The sequence below is a fragment of the Ochotona princeps genome, chromosome 8, assembly GCF_030435755.1.
Source record: "Ochotona princeps isolate mOchPri1 chromosome 8, mOchPri1.hap1, whole genome shotgun sequence".
NCBI classification, from domain to species: Eukaryota; Metazoa; Chordata; class Mammalia; order Lagomorpha; family Ochotonidae; genus Ochotona; species Ochotona princeps.
The window spans coordinates 50,269,085-50,294,419 of NC_080839.1; the positions used below are offsets into that span (position 1 = coordinate 50,269,085).

Here is a 25,335-nt window from a genome sequence, read left to right on the forward strand (position 1 = left end):
ATTGAAGCAAGGAACCCGGAGCTTCTCCCGGGTGTCCCTCATGGGTGCAGGGCCCCAAGGCTTTGGGCTGTCCTCTACTGTTTTTCCAGGCCACAAGTAGGGAGCTGGATGGCAAGTGGAGCTGCTGGGATTAGAACTGGAGATCATATGAGATCCCGGAGCATTCAAGGCGAGGACTTTAGCCACTAGGCTGTTGCATTGGGCCAGAGTTAAGAATATTTTTAAAGGCAGAATCTGAATGACATTTCTCCAAAGAACATATGCAAATGAGTGATAAACATGAAAATTTGCTCAATATCGTTAACTTTTGCTGAAATGTCAATCAGAATCACAGTGAGGACCATGCCCAGGGTGATGACTATAATGAAAGAGAATAAAATATGTTATAACAAGTGTTGATGTGGATGTGGAGAAAGTAGACGACTCATGTATAGTTGATGTGATTGTAAAATAGTACTTCTGCTATTGAAAACAGTCTGTTGGTTCCTAAAAAAATCAAACCTAGCGTTGCCATATGACCACGCCTCCACTCTTAGACATGGTCTTTGTGGGCTTGGGCTGCTGTCACAAAATGTCATAGGCCAGGTGGGTTATAAAGAGATAGCTGTGTCTGTTCTGGAGGTTGACAGTTGTAAGAACAAGTTACTGGCAGATTCAGTTCTTGGTATAGTCCCTCTTCCCACTCTCAGCCAGCCCTTTTCTTAACTGTGTTGATCACATGGCCCAGAGAGATTGAGTGCACACATGTGCACACTCTGCTGTCTGCTTTTCCTCTAACAGGGACACTAATCCCATCATGTTATTGTTGCCACGAGCTGGTCTAAGCCTCATTACTCTCTGAAGGATCTGTTTCCAGATACTGCCATGTTGTAGGTTGGGACTTCAATGTGTCAATGCTGAAGAGGATCCAGTTTAGTCCAGGATAGGCCTGTGAAAACATGTGCACGTAAGGGCTTGTACGCGAATGTTTGTAACAGTCTTATTCTTAGGAGACAAAGAGTGCAAACTGTCTAGTCTACCATGTGATGAGTGGGTAAAATACAATGTTGTGTAATCACAGAGGACTGTTGCTCAGCGATAAAAAGGAATGAATTGTTGATACATGGCTCTAGTATGAAAGAGCTTAAGACATTAGTGAAGTGAAAGAAGCTGGTCACAAAAGAATGTTTCTTATTGCATAATTGTGTGTGTATCTTATGTCTAGAATAAAGTCCATAGAGATTGAAAACACATTAGTGGTTACTGAGTCCTGAGGGAGGGTGGGGTAGTGGAGGGTAGAGGGAAGTGACTGCTGATAGGTGAGTGTTCTGTGAAGAAAGGGAACTTTGTAAATGTTCTGAAATGGACTGTTGGGATGGTTGCACATATATGAGATTAAACTAAAAACCATTAACTTGGGTAATTTAAATTTTGTGATTGTACAAGTTTGTTTTTCACTAAAGATATTCTTTTTTAAGATTTATTTTATTTTTATTGCAAAGTCAGATATACAGAGAGGAGGAGAGACAGAGAGGAAGATCTTCCGTCTGCTGATTCACCCCCCAAGTGACTACAGTGGCTGGAGCTAAGCCAACTCGAAGCCAACAGCCTGGAGTCTCTTCCTGGTCTCCCATGCAGGTGCAGGGTCCCAAGGCTTTGGGCCGTTTTCAACTGATTTCCCAGGCTACAAGCAGGGAGCTGGATGGGAAGCAGGGCGGTTGGGATTAGAACCAGTGCCCTTTTGGGATCGCAGTGCTTGCAAGCCAAGGACTTTAGCTGCTAGACTACTGTGCTGGGGCCTTCACTGAATGCATTGTTAAAAAAACTCATCTGCTGTCCAAATAACACATGCCACATGGGTCTGGGCTTTGATTCTCCAGCTACGCGACATGTAGGAGGGGTGATTCGGAGTGAATGCTATAATGCATCCAGAAAGTGAGGGAATAAGACATTCATTTCTGCCCAAAGTAGAAATGGCTAATGGGCGGGGATAGTTTTGGAAGATCTCTTTTTGCTTCAAAACTTCCAGTGTAAGTTTCAGTCGAATTGGCTGTTTTCCTAGGAACTGTTTCAGTGTTCACAAAGTGATAAATGTTTTTAAACCTGCTTTGTTTGTGTTTTTTTTTTCCCCTTCTTTTTCCAGTTGTTAAGTGCTTAATGGAATATCTTGAGGAAGAGATCTCCAAGGCTGAACACTCTCTGCTTCAGGCGGCAGCAGCCTTTCCAATGTATGGGCGAGTTCACTGCATAACGGGAGCTTTGCGGAAGTTATCCCTCAAGTAAGCATCTCCACAGCTGTGGCTTGTCTCAGATGTGCATGTGGGTCTGAGTCTTTTTTTTTGTTTTTTTTTTCTGCTTCTTACTGGAATTTCTTCTGGAAGAGGAGTCTGTTACCCTAAAGACAGTTGGAAAGTGGATTGAAAAGTCCACATGTGTCTACATATTTTTAGGTCCCAAATATTTCATGTATTGCACAACTTTGAAACATGAGTTCCTTCAACTCCTTGAATCGGGTAATTGCCCTGTTTTGCTTGGAGTCTGAATTTCTCTCTATTCCCGTTGCAGCCGCCTGCAGCTGCTGAGTGAGTGGAGACCCGTGGTGGAGAAGCTCGTCTCTCTATCCTACAGGCTGTCTGCTGTGGTGTCCCCGGTCATTCAGAGTTCCTCCCCCGAGGGTCTTATCCCCATGGACACTGATTCAGGTCAGCAACAAAGAGTGTCACAGTGCTGCACTCTCATTCTTAGGTTTTCCTTTTGCTTTTTAGAAACTAAATTCACGGATCAAGAAGAAATTACATGAAATGAGTCAGTGATGGAGTTTGTCAGTGAGGGAAACATGTTAAGGTCTGGAATAGCGAAAGACCATTTGATGGACGAAGACCATTTCATTAAGGAGAGAAAGGAATGGAAACACTCAACATGCCCAAACTGAACTGAAGAACTTTAGTCTGTTCCTTCCTTCCCAAGCTGTTCTTTGTGAGTGATCCTGCCGGAGCTGCCTCTGCAGGTCAGAGGCCTGCGGCTGCTTGATATGTCTCTCTCCTCCTACCCAGCCCATCTCCGCATTCTCTGTGTTGCTCCTTTGATGTGTCCATCTTCTCACCTTCTCCAGTTATTTATCCTGTCTTGCTCGGACTCCTCAGGGACCTCCTGACAATTCCCAGGTTTACTCTTAATGCCATTTCCTTGTTGTTATTTGCAAATTAAGTTTTTCTAATCACATAATTCACAGTGAGTTAAACTGGAATCCTTAACTTTAGTACCACTCCCACCCTTCTCCAACTTCCCAATTTAGAATACTTCAGTAACCTCCCTCCAGATCTTTTGTGTTGTCTCCAGGTTGTGCCTTACTACTCTTCCAAGGAGATTTCTGTCATGCAGTTGTGTACAATAGAGATCTTGTCTGGGTTTTCATCTCTGGTGCTCATAAGTACGGTGCCTGCTAGAAGTAGATCCATGAGAAAATTTGTTGATAATGAATAAATCATTAAAGGAACAAATTCTTGAAAGGGTAGGAACTTAGCTCAGTGCTGCGGATGCCCTAGGTGAACATCCTGTTCTGTAATAGGCCTGAAACATTGGGTTTAAAGTGATATAGAAACGGACAGTACTTCTTTGAACATACAGAAAACATCATAGTTACATTTGGTGTTGAAGCAGTTTATAAATACCTTTTGGAGTGCAAATGGGAGCTTCGTGTTCACCCACCTGCTGTTCCAGACATTGAAATACTATGGGCTGTTAATTAAGCTAACCTAGAATTATGTGTTTTCCACAGAAAATGTTAGATTTTTTTCTTTTTTTTTTTCTTTTTTTTTCCTTTTAATTATTTATTATTTAACTTCATTAATTACATTGTATTATGTGACACAGTTACATAGATACTTGGGTTCTCCCACCCCTCCCCAAACCCTCCCACCATGGATTTTTTTCTTTATTAAACACAAATTGGTTGTATTAGCGTGCACTCCCACCAACAGTGAAGGAGCGTACCTTTCTCCCCACATCCACACAAGTAGGTATTGTTAGGAGAGTTCTGAATGTAGGCTAGTCTCACTGGAGTTAGGTGGAACCTCATTGTGGTTTTTATTTGTATCTCTGTGATGGCTAGAGAGCCTACGCATTTTTCCATGTGTCTATATTAGCCATTTGAATTTGTTATTTTGAAAACTAACTGTTCATTTCCTTCACCCATTTCTTCACAGGGTTGTTTTGCTATGGCTGTGTTTCTGCAGCTCTTTGTAAATCCTGCATGTTAGTCCCCTATTGGTTGTGTAGTGTGCAGACTTTCTCCCATTCTATTGGTTGCCTCTTCACTTTGTTGATCATTTCCTTTGCTGTACAGAAGCTTTTTAGTTTGATTGAGTCCCATTTGTTTATTTTGGCTTTGACTTCTTTTTTGGTGTCTTTAAAGAAGTCTTTCCCCATTCCTATATCTTTTAGAGTATTTCCTATGTTTTCCTTTAATAGTTGGTAGATTTCTGGTTGCAGGTTTAGGTCCTTGGTCAAATTAGAGTTGATTTTTGTATAACGTGACAGATGGCAATCTTGCTTCTTACCTCTTCAGGCTGTTTTCCAATTGTCCCAACAACATTTGTTGAAGAGACCAGGCTTTTTGCCTGGATTGTCTTAATTTTCTTGTGAAAGATTAGTTGGCTAAATATGTGTGGACTCCATTCTGTGGACGTCAGTAAGGACAGTGCTAAGAGAACTGAAAATAAACCTGCCATATGGTCCAGCTATACCACTGCTGCAATTATATCTAAAGGACATGAGATCTGCATATGAAAAAGGGGTCTGTAATCCTGTATTTACAGTAGCACAATCTATAATAGCAAAGACATGGAAACAACCCACATGCCCATCAAAAAAGGAGTGGATAAAGAAACTATGGTACATCTACTCCATGGAATACTACTCACCCATTGAAAAGAATGGAATTCTACCATTTGCAACCAAATGGTCCCGACTAGAGACCGCTATGCTCAGTGAAGTAAGTCAGTACCAAAAAGACAGATAGCATAAGGTCTCTCTGATATAAGGTAGCAGCCTTCATGTAAAATATAGGATTAATAGCCCTTTCAGTACTGTTTTTGCTACAACTCATGGATTTTGATATTTTTGTTTTTATTTTCATTTCTTCAAAATAGTTTTATTAAGTTTTTCACTGGTTCATAGGAAATGCAAAACAAATTAGAGGGTTGCTAATAATTTATAATACTGAGAAATAGAGTCATTTATTTTGTCTGATGCTTATCCAGATACCTCATTTTGATTCTTCAGTTTTACAGCTTATACAATATAGTGGAATGAGGAATATATGATCTTAGGATTAATATTTGGGTAAGGCAAACACCAGACTATTCTGAATCAGAAGTACACAGATACTTCTGACATATAATGTGGGTAGAGCCTATAGAGTAGTATGCAAAAATTCACTTTTTTACTTAGCAGTTTTAAAATATCCAGACCTCATGTCCAGATTCATAGGGTTTCCCTTAGTGCAGCCTGTGCTTTTTCATTGTCTTCATTTTCCTGCTCTTCCCCTGTGTTGTTTGCCTTGTATTTGGAATTCCTTGAGAAAAGCATCCTTTGAGAGCCATAAAATGAATGGGTAGGATCTGGAAATTTTATTCCATCATTTCCAAGTTTTTTTCTTGGCGTTGTGTGGTTTGTTATTGGGCCAAATGTAACATTTTTATGGCTGTTGAAAGGGTTTGGGTGACACAATTTCAGAGAAACAACAAATAAATTAAAGATATTGGTTGAATGAACTTGACAGCATTTTATTTCCCCTGGTGGCTACAATTTTAGTAGAAAGAATAGATATACAGTAAGTATCTGTTCTCTGAGTTGTTGGTTGATTTCGGATCAATTGCCTTTTTTTTTTTAAATGATTTATTTATTTGAAACAGCTAGAAGGAAAGACAGACACTCACTCACACACACACGCACACACACACACGGAGTAATAGAGATATCCATTCACTGCCCAGGTTGCCTCCATGGCTGGGGCTGGTCAAGGCCAAAGCCAGGTGCCAGCAGCCAGGAGCTTCATCCAAGTCTCCCATATAGGTAGCAGGGGCACAAATCGGTGGGCCATCCTCCACTGCTTCAGGCACATTAGCATTGGGTTGGATCGGACTTAGAGAACCTGGGACAAAAACCAGCGTCCATGTTGTATGCCAGCATTGCAGCTGGAAGATTAATACTCTGTGGTACAGTGCCATTTTCCATCTGCTCTTTTTTTGTTCTGTTTAAATTTTGTTTATTTATTGGAAAGAGTTAGAAGGAAAGACAGACAGAGTATCTGTTGCGATTTTTTTTTTTTTTTGAAAATGGGATCCTGGCACCCTCTGTCCAGAATTGAAGTGAATTTGACGGAATGATGTTCCAGTGAAACATGGAACAAAGGCATCAGGAGAGAGAGCCTGAGGAAGCAGAGAGCTTGACCAGTTCACTGGCCATTCTCACGCAAGTGCGGAGCAGCCAGCAGAGGTCACGAAAGGGGATATTTGGCTCAATCTATTTTGGTAGCACTTGGTACTGCTGATGAAGAAGGGAAGGCTAAGATGGTGGTGAAGGATTGGAATATGTTTGATGAAAAAGGGGATGAGGAAGAAGGTGAAGCAGATGAAGATGGTAAAAGGGAAGAAGGAAAGGAGGGTGAAGTAAAGAAAATGTTGATAATGTCCAACTTTTTTTTTTTTTAATTTTTCCCAGCTCTGAGAAGCAAGTTGCCAACTTTCTTCTTTCTTGCTTGCTTTTTTCCTTCCTTCTTTCCTTCCTTTCTCTTTCTGTCTCTTCTTTCCATCTATCTATCTATCTATCTCCCTATTGTACTCTCACTCCCTGTTTTTGAGATCTCTTTCTTTACCTTGGTTCTCACCTTGTTGTGAGGGGGAAATACCTCAAGTGGAATACAATGGGAGAGGAGTCTCTCCTTCCTCCTGCTCCAAATTCATTTGTGTACCTTTTTATCTTGACAAAAACTGTTTGGAGTCCACACCATTGTGCTCTGTGGGGGAAAAAACAAATCTGCCTCTGCTTTGTGGGAAGTTGGAGGGTGCTCAGGCTCCTGCGCACAAGAGCAGGGGATTCTAGCCTTTTTCTTCTTTCATATATTGAGCTCAGAGATGTATCTCTGTGTGAATATGGAGGGTAGCATTTTCCTAGTATGTATCTGCCTGTCTTGTGTAGGGAAGATGCTTTTTAGAAATGTGTTTGTAGAAGGTCAGCCCAGGGTTGGTCTGAGATGTTTGAGTGGGTTAAGTGGGTATTTTGGCAATATGGCAGGTTTAATGGGCATCCTTGCAATTAAAGCTAACTCTTGAAAAAAATAAAATTGTCTCCTGTTGACCTGAGCCCTGCCATTAACGGGAAAATCAGCAGAATACAGGATCTTTATTGGGATTGACATTCTGTATTGTAATTCTGTTCCTGTTTATTTTTAAACTTTCTTTTTGCTTCATTGGAGGAAAAAGATGCTCAGTTTTTAATGTTAAAAAAAAGTACAAGTTGTGTTTTACAGTGAAGCCAAATGTACACACAAACACACATGCAAAGAAAACTGGAACCTGGCTAATTCCCTGTTAATGTAGCGCCCCATTCATTCCTTTAGCCAGCGTTACTGAACCTCTGTCCTGAGCTCATATCTGTTCTAGCACTGTAGCTTAGCAATGAGCAGAGTTCTGCACTCCTGGAACTTACATTTCCAGATCTTGTCTGATGAACTAGGAATGTAAACGTGTTGAGGAAGCAATATAGGAAATCATGTATCTCAAAGACACGTCCATGTTGCTTCTGGGCTGTAAATGACTGTTGGTAGGATTATACAGTGTCTCCCTTTCTGACTGCAAACCTTGATATTGTAGATAGTGAAGCAACCTCTGAAAGCTTATTGCACTTTGACATGGGTTAGCTCCAGATAGGTGATGTCCATGCTGTCCATCCCAGGAGCCGCTTCAACTAGTGTTGATTGTCAGGTTTTAACATTTACAGACTTTTGAGGCATGTAGCCCTAGGGGTCCTGCATGCGGTGTGGAGCTTGAAGTTCACGTGTTCTCATCTCTTCCCTCAGAGTCAACAAGCCGCTTACAGATGATTCTGAATGAGATTCAGCCACGAGATACTAACGATTACTTCAACCAAGCGAAACTGTTGAAAGAATGTGATAGCTTGAATTTGGAGGACTTGACTATTAATACTACTGAAGTCAAAGGTAACAACAATATGCACTTCAGTCAGAATTTAAGTAACGAATCAAATGTGCACAAATTAGTTTTATAAAAGTAAATCAGACTGAAGGTCTGTGCAGAACCTTTTTAGAAAATAAAGTGTTTTTATTTATTTCTTTATTAAAGATTTGTTTTTTTATTTGAAAGGCAGATTTACAGAGGGAAGAGAGAGTGAGGTATTCCATCCACTGGCTCACTCCCAGAATGGATCTAGCATCTGGAGTTGAGCTGATCAGAAGCCAGGAGCCAGTATCTTCCTCTGGGTCTTCCATGTGGCTGCAGGGACCCGAGGACTTGAGTCATCCTCCATTACCTTCGCAGGTCATAAGCAGGGAGCTGAATCTGAAGTGGCACAGCTGGGTCACAAAACAATGCCCATTTGGGGTGCTGGTGCCACAGGTGGAGAATTAGGCTGCTATACCACTGTACTGGCCCCATATTTATTTATCTATAGAAAATACCTCTGAGGCAATGTGGCACATACAGAGAAGATGTAGTTGCCATCTGCTGGCTTGCTTAATAACTGCCAGTACCTGCTGGAACTGACTTGGCTGAAACTGAGAGCTGGGAACTCAAGGCGATACCAAATTGCTTGAGTCATCACTAGCATCTCTTAGGGTCTGTATTAGCAGGAAACTGGAATCAAGAATTCAGAGCTGGGATCAAACCTAAACACTCAATGGGGAACGTTGTAAGCAGCATGTGAACTGCTCGATTAAATTCAGACTTTAAGAAAGGGTTTTCCTTAGGGAGGCTGGGTGCGGCTTCTCTCCTTATCTTTTCCCTTCTACCAGCTAAAGGAAGGAAAAAAAGAGAATGTGGAAATGGTGATCTCACCCAGCTTCTTGTAGCCTTTGATCCTTATCACCCTAATCAACCATGTAAAAATCATCAAAAAAATTAAAATAATTAATGGAAAAAAAAAGAAAAGGTTAATAATTTGATTTTGGTAATTATTTGATGTTAGGAATGAATTAATCAGGCATTTCCCACACTCTTCCCCCCATCCCACCCTGCTAGTTTTATCTGAAAATCAGAAAGAGAGAAATCTTCAAAACTGCTGGTTCACTTCCAGATACAATAAACAAAATTGGATCAGTCTTCAATCAGGAACCTGGATTAAATAAACCTAAGTCTCTGATGTGGGTGACAGGGACCCAGCTATCTGAGCCATCATTTGCTGCTTCCCAGGTGTGCATTAGTAGGAAGCTGGATGAGAAGCAGAGTAGTTGAGACTTAAACCAGACACTTGATATGGGGTAAGGGGTGTCTCAAGCAGTGACTTAACAATTGTGCCAAACACTTGCCCTCCTTGGGATTTTACTAGAAAATGAGGTTATACCCAAAGCCGTCGAACACTAAAGCCTGTCGTTATAAGCCAGGTGATCTAAGAGGAGTGGTTTATGAAGCTAGCTGGGGTAGCAGTAAGTCTTCTTCAGCAGTGCAGCTCTTTGTAGGCTCTGGGAGTTCTTAAAAGACAGACAGCTTTTTAAGGAAATGCACCATATTATTTAGTAAAATGTGACCTGCTTGGTTTAGTGAAGCTTGAAGAATTTCCATTGTTTTAACTGTTTTAGCATTGTTTTTGATTTTTCTGCAGGGTTATAAAAAGCCATCAGAAGCATTTAAGTAATTTATATATTCTGTATTCTCCACTAGGTGGGGATATTGTCTTATAAAAGGTTCCTGTGTTTTTAAAAAATTACACAAAATATTTGTGTATCGTAATAGTTTCAAGTGACACAAAAAACCTGCTTCTCTCTTATTTATTTATTTACTGTTTTTTCAAAGATTTATTTTTTTTAATTTGAGAGTGTTACAGAGAGGTAGAGAGATATCTTCCATCTACTAGTTCATTTCCCAGATTGCTGCATGGCCAGGGATGGGCCAGGCTACTAGCAGGAACCAGGTTCTTCAGCCTACCTTCCCACATGGGCGGGAAACTGTTTTTATGCTATTTTTCTCACACCATTATCAGGGGCTAGATGGGAAGTGGAGCAACCATGAAATGAACTGGTGCTTACATGTGATGATGGCGGCATCAAGGGGACCGCTCCACCCACTATGCCGCAATGTTGACGCCTCTTCCCTCTTGTATGCTTTTATATACTTGTTCTATATATGTGACACTGTCTATATTTATCCTTTTTGTTTGGTGGGCTTTTTACTCACAGAAATGGAATTACACTATCAATGTGATTTGTTAATCTGCCTTTTTATCTGAGCAGTTTGAAAAAAATTCAGTATTTTGTCTTTTTAGTTTTTTTTTTTATAAAGATTTATTTATTTTATTACAAAGTCAGATATACAGAGAGGAGGAGAGACAGAGAGGAAGATCTTCCGTCCGATGATTCACTCCCGAAGTGAGCCGCAACGGGCCGATGCGCGCGGATCCGAAGCTGGGAACCAGGAACCTCTTCCAGGTCTCCCACGCGGGCGCAAGGTCCCAAAGCCTTGGGCCGTCCTCCACTGCTTTCCCAGGCCACAAGCAGGGAGCTGGATGGGAAGTGGAGCAGCTGGGATTAGAGCCGGCGCCCATATGGGATCCCGGGGCATTCAAGGCGAGGACTTTAGCCGCTAGGCCACGCCGCTGGGCCCTAGTTTTTTTTTTTTTTTTATTACTTAAAATTCTGCTCAAGCTAGAACAAGAGAATAAGTAGGGCAATTACAGCTTATTAACTGTGGGAATTAAGTATATTTTGACAGAAAATTAGTATTTGATCTTACAGTTTCTATCCTGGGAGTGATTGTTTAATCTCGAAAGTTAGGGCACCTTCTTGCGATATTGGAGTGCTGGGCTTTCATCAACAGCTCTGGCTTCTGCAGACGGGCTTCTGCCACCCACGTGGGAGACCTGATTGAGTCCCTGCCTCCTGGCCTGAACTAATTCATGGGAGCTTTCTCTATCTCTTCGTCTGCTTATCAAATAAATGAAGAAAATTAAAAATGTGGTGTAGGAAAGGAGCCATCTTTTAAGAAGTTCTGCACATTTACTGATCTAACAGCCATCCACAGCAAAATAAATTAGAGAAATATTTACTTATTGTACATAATGCTATATGGGTAACAGAAAGACTTTGTTTTGTTAATTTACAAAGATTAAACGTTTTTGAAACAATTTTGTGTTTTATTTTTATATGTGGTTTCAAAATAATTTGAAAGATACTTAGTGTAATTCTTCATCATAGCACATGCTTGTCAAAGGTTGGCTTGTTTCTCCTAAACTAATATAACATGTGACAAGTCTGTTGGTTCAAGCAGGTTATTCCTGGGGAAATTATGAATAAGCTTATTTTAAGAAACCTGGAATGTGAGTAATCAAGAGTGTCTAGTGTTGCAATAGGTTATTATTATTATTTTAAGGTAAAGAAGCAAAAGCATGTGATGTGACTGCTCAGATGGTCCTGGTATGCTGTTGGCGAAGCATGAAGGAAGTTGCTTTACTTCTAGGCACCCTGTGCCAATTTCTGCCCATACAATCTGTGCCAGAATCTTCTGATGGATTATTAACTGTGGAGCAGGTAAGGTAGATGTTTATTCAACCACGTGTAATTTCTGGCCAAAACATAAATCACAAGCTTTTCCTTACAATCCATCTTTTAAAAAAATGTTTGCATTTTTCTTAAATAATATCTTACAGGTTTTCTGTTTCTAGGCTATATGTTTTATGCCTGGTAGTTGAAGAACTTTCATAATAATTTAGGATGTTAGACTTTGCAGCACATTTGAAAATTTTGGCGTTCTAAGAAACATTTTTATATAAGTAACTGTAGATTTTACGCCACATTAAACTTCAATATTATTTAAGTTTTTATTTCTCTATTTAATATGTACAAACTTATATTTTAGCTAAAAGTGTCTATGTAATAAACGCCACAAATTGCTTACACTTTGCAAAGGAATAAAAAGTAACATACTGGTTGATTATAGATCTCCTGTTTCCCACTATATCGATAATAAAGTTGTAGTCACTTTGGTGTTTTTGGCTGACTTTTATTTTTAAGACCACAAAGTTAGTTCACCATCTGGGACTGTTCAACTGTCTTGAGTGCAGTGTTTACAAGAAATTAGCTTACCACAAGCATTTCATTTGGAAATATTTTAGATTTATTAGATTTCTGTTTTTAATTGATTCCCTCTTCCTTTCCATATGGTTTCAACAAACCCATTTCCCACAGTTTGCCAGCAAAAGATATATAACATGTACTTTCATTTTTAACCTTTTTCAAATCAAGATAATTTTTTTTCCTATGGGTATTAGAACATTCAAGAACAAAACAAATATTGTAGTATGCTAATGCTGATTATTTCTATAATAACCACATGACTGGTTGCATGGAAAAAATGCTAATATTTTTATTCTCACACTCTGTGGCTCATGTGCCTCCATCTGGTTCACAGCTGGGACTGTGATGTTGCAAGAGTCAGAGCTGCAGAGAGGCATAGGCAGGCAGTGCACTGCAGGCAGCACTGTGTTCCTTGTTCTCTTCCAAATCAAATAGGCATTGGTGTCCAGAGAGGTACATGCAGGCAGCGCTGGTGACTGGCCAGAGTGTCAATGCCAGCATCCTGGCTGGGGGATCCAGTCGTGATTAATGATTACTGACGGATGGTCACTGTCTTGCTAAGAAGTAAACATGTGCTAGCGTCTCTTGACTTCTCAGCTTCTCTTTCCAAGGACAAGTTATGATGTCTCATTTTTGGGGGGTTTGCTCAATAGTAAACAGATTAAGAAAAACAAAACAAATTAAGAGAAACATATTCTATTTTTACTGTATTTTGACAGTGTCTTCTGAAAATCATTTTGCCTTGACTTTTTTTGCAACGCACCCACATCCTAGGAAATGATGTAGAATAACCGAGTTAAATTTAGACAGCAATTTAAGATAAAAGGTGTATTTGTAACAATACAAAAAAATAACCGTTAACAGGAAAAAAGAGCTTATAAACCAAAGAGTTCTTCTAATAAATGCTTTTGAATAGGAGTGGTCTTTATTTTTCTGTAGAATATCCTTCCCATTGTGATGGGGTGCGGTCAGTTTTTTGTGGCACCGTTCACATGTCAACCTCACATATATAGGTATGTGGAAAAATGAGTGACTGAAGAAGAGACCAGAGTGTATGTGTTAAATGCATTCTAACACTTAAAACCCTGTCTTTTGTGGAAAACTGTCCTTGAGCTTGTCAAGTAACTTAAGGAAGAATGCTTCTGCTCAGGGACATGTAGCCAAATGCATATGCAACGTCATGAAGAAAGTAATGTTATTTCCAATTTCTAGGAGATGCCTACTTTTCAACTTAAGATTTTGCTCCACCAAACTCCTTTAAAATAAAAATACTCCATGTACTTAGTTCCCTTTTTTTTTTTTTTTAAAGAATTAGAAATAGAAGCAAGAAGAATATAATTTACATTGAGGTGGCTGAGCCACCACACGGAAGGTACACCGCTTCCTTCCCAGGGCAGAGTCACCCAGGCAGCCCTAATTTTATCTACTGAGACCAGTGTATGACCCACCAGTGTGGGAGTCAGCACCTTGAACAAATGTGCCTACCACAGATCTGGGGGTGCAACAAAGTGTCCTGCAGCCAGAATTCTATTCCAGTTATGGGAGACAATACGCAGCTTCATTTCTTGTTATTTTGGGGACCTAAAACTAACTGATCATCTTTCCTCTTGCTGGCTGAAGGCAGCTGTTCCGCACAGCCTAAAAAGCTGGTTTTCAGCCTGATGTTTCTTTTAGTCTTCCTTTGTTCTTAAATAAGCAATAATCATTCCAGGATAATAGAAAATTGTAATAAAAGAAAAGTTTCTTTTGTGCTCCAGTTTCTTTAAGATCGCTAAGATGTTATGGCCACTAAATCTAATATACTTGATTTTCTGACCTGCCGCCAGGAATTAAAAACTAGAATCTGAGGACTTTTATTGCTGTAGGCAAAGGAGGATTGGTGCTTGTCTATGGAGCTGGGTTTTTCAGTGCAATCTTCACAAACTGTTACCCCAGCAAGCGTCAGAGTGATAAGAACATCCATTGCCCTTGGACAAGAGGAAGTCATGGCTTTGGCTTTCACCTGGTTGGCTCGAGATGACCTGGCTGGTTTGTGGCAGCATGAGGACAGGATCTCAGTTCAGCTTCGCAGCCTGGGCTCTCACATGGCACACTGCTGCCTTTGTTATGAGGTGCTCACTTCATCTTTAAGTTGAATTTTCCCTGTTTTCAGTGCTCAAGGCAGTAAGACAACTCACTATTGAACTTTCTAGCAAAGATTCCCATTTCCCTGAGCAGTGCTTGTGAAGTGAGGTAGTCTCTGGACTCTCCTGGAGGAAAATGTGTTCATTCAGAGGTATGTCTGACTTTCCTCCCACACTGCAATCGCCCAACGAAAGGTCGTTTCATAATGTCCCTGTGTGAGAGGCAGAGAGAAAACCAGCTTGGAGAGACCAAGCGGGGACCCTTCAGGAGTAAGCACTGCACCCGCCCTTGTCTCATGACTTCCTCACAACTTGGTGTGTGTCTTGCTTCTAAACTGGATGTTTTGCTAATGTAGAGCTTTGGGTTAATAACAGTGTTTTGGTACTTTTTCATGGAATATTTGATACCTCGTATGTGATGAAATTTTTTTGAGCCAACTTCTGTCTGTAGTATCAAGTTATACTCACATTTCCCTTTAAATATTCCTCTGAAGAGCTTTCTGGTATATTCTTACCTGCTTTCCAGTACCCTCCTACTGGTTCGAGCCATGCAAACCGCATCCGTAAAAATAATTGCCAACTTTGAAATTAGCCACCTTTTTTTTTTTCTTCAGTTCTTTCTTTGGATTCTATTGTGGTTTGCATGAATCTTAGTGCCGAGTTGATAGATTCTCCCAGTGTCCTTGTTACTGTTTTAGATTCACTGTAATGGGCTGCAAATGGTATGTATGTTTGTTAACATTCTGAAGTCTTTAAAAATTGCCTTTTGTGTTTTCTTTTGACAAAGTTTAGTTTTTAGATATTATGAATCAGTGCATTGGATTGTGCTGAGTGGCCATTACTGCTTTTAAGCTTTGAGTTGAAGTTGAATGTGAAACTTCGGTTTAGTTACCTGTTGATCAGCTGTCTTTCTGCAAGGGTAATAGGGGATCATAAAGAAGTATAGCATTTGGTTCTTTGGCCTCAAAGCATTCGGAAATATCACAGAAGATATAAGAAACAAATAGATTTTTAGAAGACACTAGACTAAAAGGAAGCAGTTAAAATGTCTCATAGTTAAGAATTTTCTAGAAAGCAAAGGATAAACATTCTGGTAAGCTGATGTCTGAAACCAGAAAACTGACCTTTGTTTTTATTATGCACAAGAACAATGTTTGTACTTTGCAAAAAAAGCCAGAGTGTTAATAAGAAATCACCATAGTAGAGAGTGCATAGTTTAAAACATGAATGATCTTAGCAAAGTATGGACTTTTGTCATGCATCCCATTTAACCTAAGTGGACATAGAAACTTCGTATTGTTGATATTCTTGAGATTGTAAGATGTGGCTGTCTTCTAGACTTTAAATTAATGCTTAAGGATGACATTTTACTACTTTGTAATGCAAAGTAAGAATAGTAGTGAACATTTTAGTTACTACTCTTTTTCTGGTACTGTGCTAACTACTTTGGCATAATCCCATTTGTTTCCCACAGTAATCCTGAGAAGTAATGTTCTAGTTTTAGCCCCCTTTTCTAGATGAGGGGTAGTGGAGTTGGTTCTGGTAATCAGTGCTGTTGAATTGGAAAGGCCCAGCTCTCAGCCACTGCACATGCTCTTTGTAGTAATGTCTTAGCTATATGTATATATTTAAATCCCCTTATGCTTACCTAGTTTATGATGAATGGAATTAGCCTTGATTTTTCTACTCTTATTTACAGTATAAGTAAAAGACAAATTAAAAATGTATTTCTATTTGTCCTTAGTGAGTGCTTGCGGCACTAAAACACCAAGGCACGCTCTTGAGGGTCCGGGAAAAGCTGGAACCGCAACCAACCGGACCCCTCACTGCCAAAAGCGGCTGCGTTTAAATCCTTATCTCCGTTGCTCCTGTCCTCATTGGTCTAAGCTTTCCTCTGCCGCTTCTCCTCTCTGGCACCCTTCCTCCTGCCCATCCTTCTTCTCCCTCGTCCCGTCTTTCTCTGTCTGTCCGTCCATCTGTCTCCCCCCCCCCCCCGGTCGTCCCAGTCTGTCCGTCTGTCATCCAGTCCGTCCTGCCTAGCTTTTACTGGCTACTTTTATATCGTTCTCCACCAATCACTTCTTCCTGTGGGTCCATTTGGCATTATGTGATAGGCCAGTAATCACAGCGAGGGCCTTAGCCTATCCCTGTGACTGCCTGTTTACCTGCTGGCGAGACCAACTCTGCCTCCTGGCCCTGGGCCAGCCGCCATCTTGCGACGGCCCCTATCAATCCCTGAGTGGCTTCAGCACCTGGCTCCCCGCATTTACCTCTGCTAATTAGTCTGTTGGTAAGTTATAGAAGCCTGGAGACATGGCAAGTAACTGTTGTCCCCTGTGGAAATTTGCACATTGTAAATCCATAAGGCATGTTAGTGTGCCTATGGAAGTAAATTTCATGAAAGCTTTTCCTGAATTTAATTTTAAGAACACAAATACATGATACTTTTTGGCATTTTACCTTAATTGTCTTTCAAAAAACCCTCAGATGTGTGTTACTTGTTTTTAAAGTATTTTGTAAAAAACATCATCCAAAAAGAAAGATTTTGTGAATTTTAAATAGGAACCCAGTGTCATCTACATAGAAGACATTGAGTTGGAGTTTTCAGAGGAGTTTTTCAATTTTCAAATTAAATTTAAAAATTCTGTTTCTGATTTTCTGACTATTGTTAGTAATTTTGTAACTGCTTTGAGTCAAATCTATTCCCTGCAGTCTGATTACCCATTGTTGTTGTCCGCTGGACTTGCCCTGCCCATTGCAGCTGCTCACGGACCACATTGCCTTGCTGACTCCTCCCACTGTTTGTTATTGGTTCATGACAACCTTGCAACCCTGTCTTGCACCGTTTTCTAACATGTCTTTCAGCCAGATTGATTAGCCTGAACTTGTGTTCATTCATTTAAAACCTAGCAGAGTATCTGGTAGGTAGCAATGTACCTAGTTAATATTTATTCATTCATACTAGCCTCTAAGTGTCTTTCACCCTTTTCCATTTTGGTTCACCCATGTATCCATATCGTTCAGTGTCTGGACCTGGAACTTTTTAAAATTACTCTAATGTAGAAGGATCTTTCATTTCTTGAAACTGTTAGGTTTCTGATGTGAACCAGCCAGGACACAGATCTTTTCAGCTAGACTGAATTCTGAAAGCCTACTGAGGACAACAGACATCTTTTTTTCATCTTCCCTGACATCTGTTGGGTCAGCACTAAGCTGGTTTGGCAAAGTGCTAAAGAAAGACTTCTGATGAACAGAAAGTTTGTAGTTTCTTCAAAGGGGAAGATATTATCTATGTGGGTTTGTGCAAAATTAAATGAGAGAAAATTGTATTTCATTTTTATCCATATAATGTTCTGATTTCTGAGGCCCAGCTTACTAATAGTTAAGATTTACTCTCGATAAGAGCACCCACTGGTACACTTCTACATTCTTAGATTTTATTGTACGTGTTTTGGCTTAGGCCCCTATAACGAGAGTTAGGATAAAGGAAGAAATGAAAATCTGAGTTTTACTTAAGAAGAAAATGGTGAACCATTGTTAAGAACAAGCACTTTGCTGTTAGCATTTAGTATCTGTATTAGTTCAATTATGAATTTTAATGTCAGTAAATCTTTAGGAACAAATGATTGACTAAGAATTTTAGACTCTCTATATATCACTTTATATTTGTATTTACTCCTGGCTGAAACACATTCTTATCTTGTAGAGCCCTCGTTGTAGTATAGCATGAAAAGCTGCCACATGCAATGCTGCTATTTCACATGGGCAACAGTTTATGTCCGGCTCCTCCGATTCCAGTCCCGCTCCCTGGTAATTTATGTCTGGGAAAAGCAACAGGAGTTGATAGAATTTTTTGGGCCCCTGCCACCCTGAAAGTGGCTTTTGGATTCTGGCTTCTTGCTAGGCTCAACTATGGCTGTTGTGACTATCTGGGGAATGAACTAATGGATGAAAGATTTTTTCTCTATGTGTGTGTCTGTGTGTGTATCTCAGTCTTTTTTTTTTTTAATTCTGCTCTATACTGTTTTTCTGATTCTTTGTAGATTTCATGTGTAATTCATGTAAATGTAAATGTGTGTCACTTGGTGTTTCTGTATAAACAGATATACCGTGAGCCTAGATCATATCTTCAGGCAGAACGCATATTGAACTGAATTATATTGTGGGTTATTGGCTTTCTTAGTTTTTTCATTTATTCGCTTATTTTAATACAACAATCTATTGAGGTAAAGATTATTATTATTCCCAGTATTTAGTTGAGGCAACAGATTGTTGCCCTTGGTCACATCTGTAACTGTTCATACTGTTCATCATCTCTGTGAGCAGAAACACTAACATGGTCACTGTACTCAGGTACAAGCCGTCTCTGGGTAAATGGATCAGAGACCTCTTGATTTGGTGTGTGTCTTCACTGTGTGATGATCTATAGGGGAGTCCTAGAACAAGAAATATCTGACTTTATCTTTGGGTATGAGTATTATACAAAACTTGGATTTTCTAAAGCATATAGTCACCAAATCTAATAGCGTGTAAGCTTGAATTACCTAACATATTTAACAGTTAATATATTTGTCTTGGGTGGAGAAAGGCAACATGTAGAGACATAACTGGGTGGCATTCTGATGCAAAGAGAGCCTGTTAATTTTTCAGGAGCTCTTTTCTACAAAATCTTGCTTTTCATGTTTGTATATCTCTAAAAGGTAATCATTGAGTATTACTTTTTTTATGATTTATTTATTTAAAATTCACAGGAGTGACATACAGTGGAAGAGAGATCTTCCATCTGTTGGTTCACTCTCCAGATGGCCATAAAGAGTTAGGAACTTTATCTGGTTTTTCCACAGGGGTGGCAGTGGCCTAAATACTTGGGCATTTTCTGCTGATTTTCCAGGCCATTAGGAGGTAACTGGATCAGAATTGGAGTAATGGGACATGAACTGGTGGATTTGCTTTACAGATGGCAGCTTTGCTCACTGCACCACAGTACTAGCTCCATAGATGATATTGTTAAATGGATATAAAAGTTTAGTTTGGGAAGATGAAAAAGTTACATAGATGGATGATAGTGATGGTTACACAACAGCATGAATATATTTACTATTACTTAACTGTACACTTAAAATGGTCACATTGAGAAATTTATTTTATGTATATTTTCAACAATAAAAGAAAAAGTGATAGAAATAAAAGGGAAAGACATTTCACCTAGACCTGTGTGGGTGTGCATTGTCATTCTGTATGATTTGCTGTTGGTGTTGAATAATAGGAGCTAACAAAGGGATTCAGCGAGGTTTGTAGAGCTGGCATAGGGAAACAGCCTTGTGTAGTAGTTAAAGATGGCGGACTGTGGTATCAGTCTGTCTGGGGCCATGTTCTGGCTCTACTGCTTAATTGCTATGTGCTCCTGGGTGAATTACTTAGACTTTCTGGCCTCAGCTTTTCTATCGTGAGCCAACTCTAGTAACAGTAGCGATTTCATGAAATGAGTGTAAGGATTACATGAGATATTATAAAATTACTTGAAACACTACCTGCCATGGAGCAGGTGCTCAGCAAATGGGTATCTAGTCCTGAGCTCCAAATTAATTGTTGATTGAATACATCTGTGTAATCATGAATTCAATCATTTTTATTCTTATTTTTTTAAGGTAAAAGAAATAGGAAGTTACTTTAAACTGCACCTTTTACAGTCCAGGCACAGAGGAGCATTTGAACTGGCTTACACTGGTTTTGTGAAGCTCACTGAAGTACTAAACAGGTAAGACAAATATACTTTTGTGTATGTTTTTAAAAGAACTAAATGTACAAACCATGTGCTTGGAGTAGAACTTAGGTCTTTTGATGTTCATCAGAATAAAGGCTAAAAAAGTTCTTGGGGAGAAATTGTTTTCTTAGGTTTCATTGTGTGATTTACTGCAGATGATTGAATGAAATGTCCAAACCAAAGTTTCTCATTGAAAGGTGATTTGAAGCAAATGCAAAGTTTTTGCTAAAAATAGCTTTGGAATGACTTTTTCTTTTCATTGAATGAAATGAATGTTTTGTCTGTTTGGAAATTAACTTGGCATTTGGCATAAAATAAATACTACAGTTCTTTGATTTGTATGTATTACAAACAAATACAGACTTTGTCTATTTTTTATAATTTTATCTCACATAAAATTTTAAATAACAGTAAGTAAGCCAAAGACTATGGAAGATTTTTTTTCCCTGTTTATACTGGGAAAATACTTTGATAGGTTTCATATATTTAACTCATGGATTTTTTGTATCACTATAGATGCTGATAATTTCATTCATCATATAGCAGATTTCCTGCAAAGAGCTTGTGAGGAAACCTCAATTACTTAATGACTAAGTGTTCATGGCAAGTGTGCTCTAAATAAAAGGTACTATTTTCCAGGAAAACATTCTCATTGCCTGGAAACTTTTTGAAATGAAGCAGAATTCTGCCAGCCTTGTGGCCTCAGCAAACATTTTATTTTGAGCTACTAAGGCATCTACTCCTTCAATGTTTTTGAAACTTCTTTTCACACTCCTGGTAAAAACATTTGTGAAACATTTTGGCAGTTAGAGAGGCTACACTTAATGTCTTTAGATGATACTTAAAAACTGTCCTTGACTTCACATTGCTCAACTATTTTGTTATCTTTTCAACTTTTTGTTTTTTGTGTAGACGTGACTTATGAATATTTTCTTCTCACAACACAAAACCCTCCATCCTCTAGCAAATATATATTGAATACTAGCTGTGTGCTTAGAACTGCACTTTGGAGGATATAATATGGCTTTATAAGACATGGTTCCTTTTCTTAAAGATCTTATGGTTAATTTGGGAAATAAGTAGGGTTGAAATTCGATATATTTAACAAAAACTGTTTCATGGGCACTGACTGATCAGAGCAGACACTGGTTGCAAGTACCTAGCATAACCATCAATATATGGATTTGTATTGGCTGCTTATCAGGTGGGAAAGTAACACCATTGGACGTGAATAAGATAATTGCCAAATTGGGGGTGAAATTGACAAATCCTGTAGGAGAGCAAAATGGATAGGCTAGTTTGTCTCCACTGAGGAGGTAGGGTTTGTGCTAAGGCATAAGTAAGTAGATAGGAAGAGTAAAAAGGAAGCATTATGAGCAAACATTCAGAGGCCAGAATCAACTTAGGCTGAGTAAATAAGCCAGCCTTCCTGTAGGCTGGTAGTTGTGGTGGGGTTATAGGAAATAGCATTTAATTGGATAGAGTGAGACAAAATTATGGAGTGTCTTGAAAATAAATTTGTTGTAATAAGAATAGAAAGGACTTTTTTTTTCTGAAATGCATCATAAGTATCGTGGAATAAAGAAATTGTAGTGATCTGTGATTTATGCTCTTGGTTCTGTGTCTGTTCATCCCATTTATTGTCAGTGTTGTACAATTTTACAAAATTTAGCCTTTCTAGTACGAATTTCTTTTCATATCTAAAATAAGAAAAATAATATTTACTTCAATGGCATCTCTTTAACTTTTGTTATATGATTCAAATAGCATAGGTATTTTAAAAAACTCTTGCATTATAGAATTACCTGAAAATGTAAATCATTATGAGATTGATGTTGGTTGTGGAGTAGGTGCATGAAAGAAGTTTTTCAGTTGAAAGTGTTAAATAGATGGTAATGACAGATTACAGTGAGCACCACTTGTGTCACAGCAATCTAGATCTGATGACTTCCTCCATGATGGTGGCTAAAGGAATAGAAACAAAGGTGTGATAGTTCAGTTACCATTTAGTAGCTGTGGCAACAATTCCATGTAAATGGAATGATCCAGAAGGAAAGCTATGAACTCATTTTGCTGCATTTCTTGATTTTGTGTATCAAGAATTACAGTGTGGGTATTCGGGCTAGCAGTTAAGATATCCACAACCTATATTGGAGTGCCTGGGTTTAATTGACAGCTCTGGCTTCTGACTCCAGCTTCCTGCTAATCATTTTGCTAGTGCTAAGAGGCAGATGTGATGGCTCAAATGATTAAATTCCTGCCATGTTTGTAAGAGACCGGGGTGGAGTTCCTGGCTTCTGGCCCTGGCCCAGCTCTAGCCTTTGTGGACATTTGGGGTGTGAACCCACAGTTGATCTTGTTCCCTCTATTCCTCTCTATATGTTGCACACTCACAGCTTCTCTTGTATATGCACACACAATTGGGGCAGGACTTAGCTGTGTGATTCTTAGATTAAATCCCGAGTTTGATGGCCTTTAGCTGGCCATCAGTTGATCAGAAGGATCCGAGTTGGCTTTGCTCACCTTTATTCCTCCTAATGGAGAACAGAAGCCTCACCCTAGTTGAAACTACTTGTTGTCTTGAGGTTGTTGAGCATCTTATGCAGCAGGCTTCCCCCAGCAGTAATGTGCCAGGAGAGCCAGGCCAAAGCCATGGGTCTTTTTGCCCTACTTTGGAAATCTCAGGGCTTTGCTTCAATATTCTTTTGCTTATATGTGAGACTCTAGACCAGCCTGGATTCAGTTTAGCTTATAATGATGAAGTGGGAAAGATCATATGGTAGAAGTATATGTGGAGGAGAAACTTTGTGGTGGTCATCTTTGAAAAACTGTCACATGAACCAACTGAATGTGAAAGGTGGTCAGCATGGAGTCCATAATTGCTCATGTGTTTTAAGTATAAGTAGCCAGAAAAATGAGTTTGATGCTAAAAAAAAAAAGCCAAGGAAATTGGTTTGAAGAATCAGCTTGCTTTATATTTGGTAAATGTGAGATAATGGGGCATATCCTTATGGAAGTACTTACAGTTGGAGATGAGCAATTAGTTTGGGTGATAGAATAGAACAGACATGTAGATTTGTGGATTGTCTCCAAAAACGTCATACTTAGGGTTGCAGTTTTTAGGTAAGAGAGAAAAAAAATTGAGAAAATCACAGAGGATAAAGGACAGAGGCTAGTGAACCATTATGAATGGTCTAGCTGAAGGCGTTTCAGATAAATGGAATAGGGAGGCAAGTGCCTGGTATCTCAGCTACTCCTAATCTGCTTTCCAGATCTCCTCATGGCTTTCAGTATTGGCTTTTAACCAACCTGTTGCGCATTCTCAGCTTTTGCCTGCAAACCAAGTGGTTCTTAATCCCTTGGAGACACTTCCAATCTGCTGAACAGAATGTTTTACAGGGAATTCATATTTATAGTGTGTGACTCTCTTTTGCTTGCTTTTTATTTTTCAAAGAAAATTTGTGCTTTTAAAAAAATTTGAAAGCTTTTTGTAAGATCCTAAATTATGAAAAAAGTTGTTTAGGCATACAACATTGAAGAAAAAAAAAGCTTGTAAAAAGAAATCTGGGCGCTTCTGAATGTCTGTAGGAAGGGAAGCCAACTGCTGGCCACCTCTTGAACTACAGCTGTGTTAGGGAAGGAAGCACTTAAGGAGATTAATGGATAAATAACTGAAGAGTTAAACATGAGCCACATTGTTTGAATTGGTTTTTAATAGGATTGTTCAAAATGTCTTCAAATGTAAACTGAGTTCACTATTAAACAAGCAGCTCGGAATAAATAGGAAAGGGAGACACTATTTTTCCTGGGAATCTTTTGAAAGGCACTCTTACATACACAAACACATTTACAAATAATATGTTGAGTTCATTTTCTGTAACCTGATTTTCTTATGTAATATTTTCTGTTTAGTTGATAAAATACTCGGCTCTTTTTTAAAAATATATATATTTTTATGTATTTGGAAGACACACAGAGGAGGTGAGGGATCTTCTATGTGCTGATTCACTCCATGTTTCTCCAACAGCCAGGTATGGCCAGGCTGAAGCTGGTAATCAGAAACTCAGTCCAGTTCTCTCAGGTAGATAACAAAAATTAAATCACTTGAGCCATTACTGCTGCCTCCCAGAATGTGCATTGGTAAGAGGGTGGACCCAGAAGCGGAAAGAGAGGGGTACCTTCCCCAAGTGCCAGCAATGGCTGGAGACTGAGGTAGGCTAAATTTGGAAGCTAGGAGCTCAGTCTGTGTCTACCACGCAAGGAGCCAATTACTTGGACCTTTTGCCTAACAAGGTCTGCTTTATTAAGAAGCTAGAATGAGACATCAGAGCTGGAACTTGAACCCAGGCTCTCTGATAACTTGACATGTTTATCCTAATCAGCAGCTTAACAGGTAAGCCAAACACCCACATCCTTTTTAAGTGTACTTCTATAGTTGAGTTAGCTGTTATTTTTGTAACTCTGAAAACTTGTTTTTGTTGCAATAATATTTTGTCACTAAAACCCAATAGCAGAGGAACCTTATTCTCAGTAAATAACTAGAAGCTTAGCTTTTTTGGTAAAGGTGTGTTAAGAGTTTTTAATTTTTTTTTTTTAATCTTTGGGAATGGTCATAGTAAGCAGTAAGAGAACCAAGTGTTTGGAGTGCCCATCCTCCATTTTTTTTTCTTTTTACTTATTTATGTATTTTTAAATGATTTTTTATTTGAAGGACAGAATTAGAGAAGAAAGAGAAATTTCTGTTGATTCACTCCCCAAATGGCTGCAATAGCCAGGCTAGGCCAAGTTGAAGCCAGGAACCTGGAATTCCATCCAAGGTTCCCACATGGGTGGTAGGGGCCTAAGTGCTTGGACCATCTTCCACTGCTTTCTCAGCCACAAACAGGGAACTGGATTAGAAGCAGAGCAGCCAGGACTTGAGCTGGTACTCATATGGAATGCCAGTGTTGCAGGCAGTGGTTTAAACTGTTACACAGCAGTGCCAGTGCCCCAGCCTTCTTTTAATTTATTCTTTTTCATACTCAGCCTCTGAAGGTGTAGCCTGCAGTAAACCTCAGCAGATTTGTTGGTGGCAAGGGATGTTATGATGGCTTTTGTCGATGTGTAGCTTCCTCACTGCATCTCATTTAGGTGAATCATTTCTCAGGCTTCAAGTTTCTCCATGC

At 39.3% G+C, this 25,335-nt stretch overlaps 1 protein-coding gene across 1 annotated transcript in view; it reads left to right on the forward strand.

Moving 5' to 3' along the window:
- The window catches only part of THADA (THADA armadillo repeat containing), a 332,219-nt gene that overhangs the window by 34,252 nt on the left and 272,632 nt on the right, over positions 1-25,335 (forward strand). Inside the window, exons 17-21 of the mRNA XM_058668010.1 lie at positions 2,123-2,258; positions 2,545-2,681; positions 8,060-8,200; positions 11,580-11,737; positions 20,055-20,164. Of these exons, the coding sequence (XP_058523993.1) occupies positions 2,123-2,258; positions 2,545-2,681; positions 8,060-8,200; positions 11,580-11,737; positions 20,055-20,164 (682 nt within the window). The remainder of the gene's footprint in view (positions 1-2,122; positions 2,259-2,544; positions 2,682-8,059; positions 8,201-11,579; positions 11,738-20,054; positions 20,165-25,335) is intronic.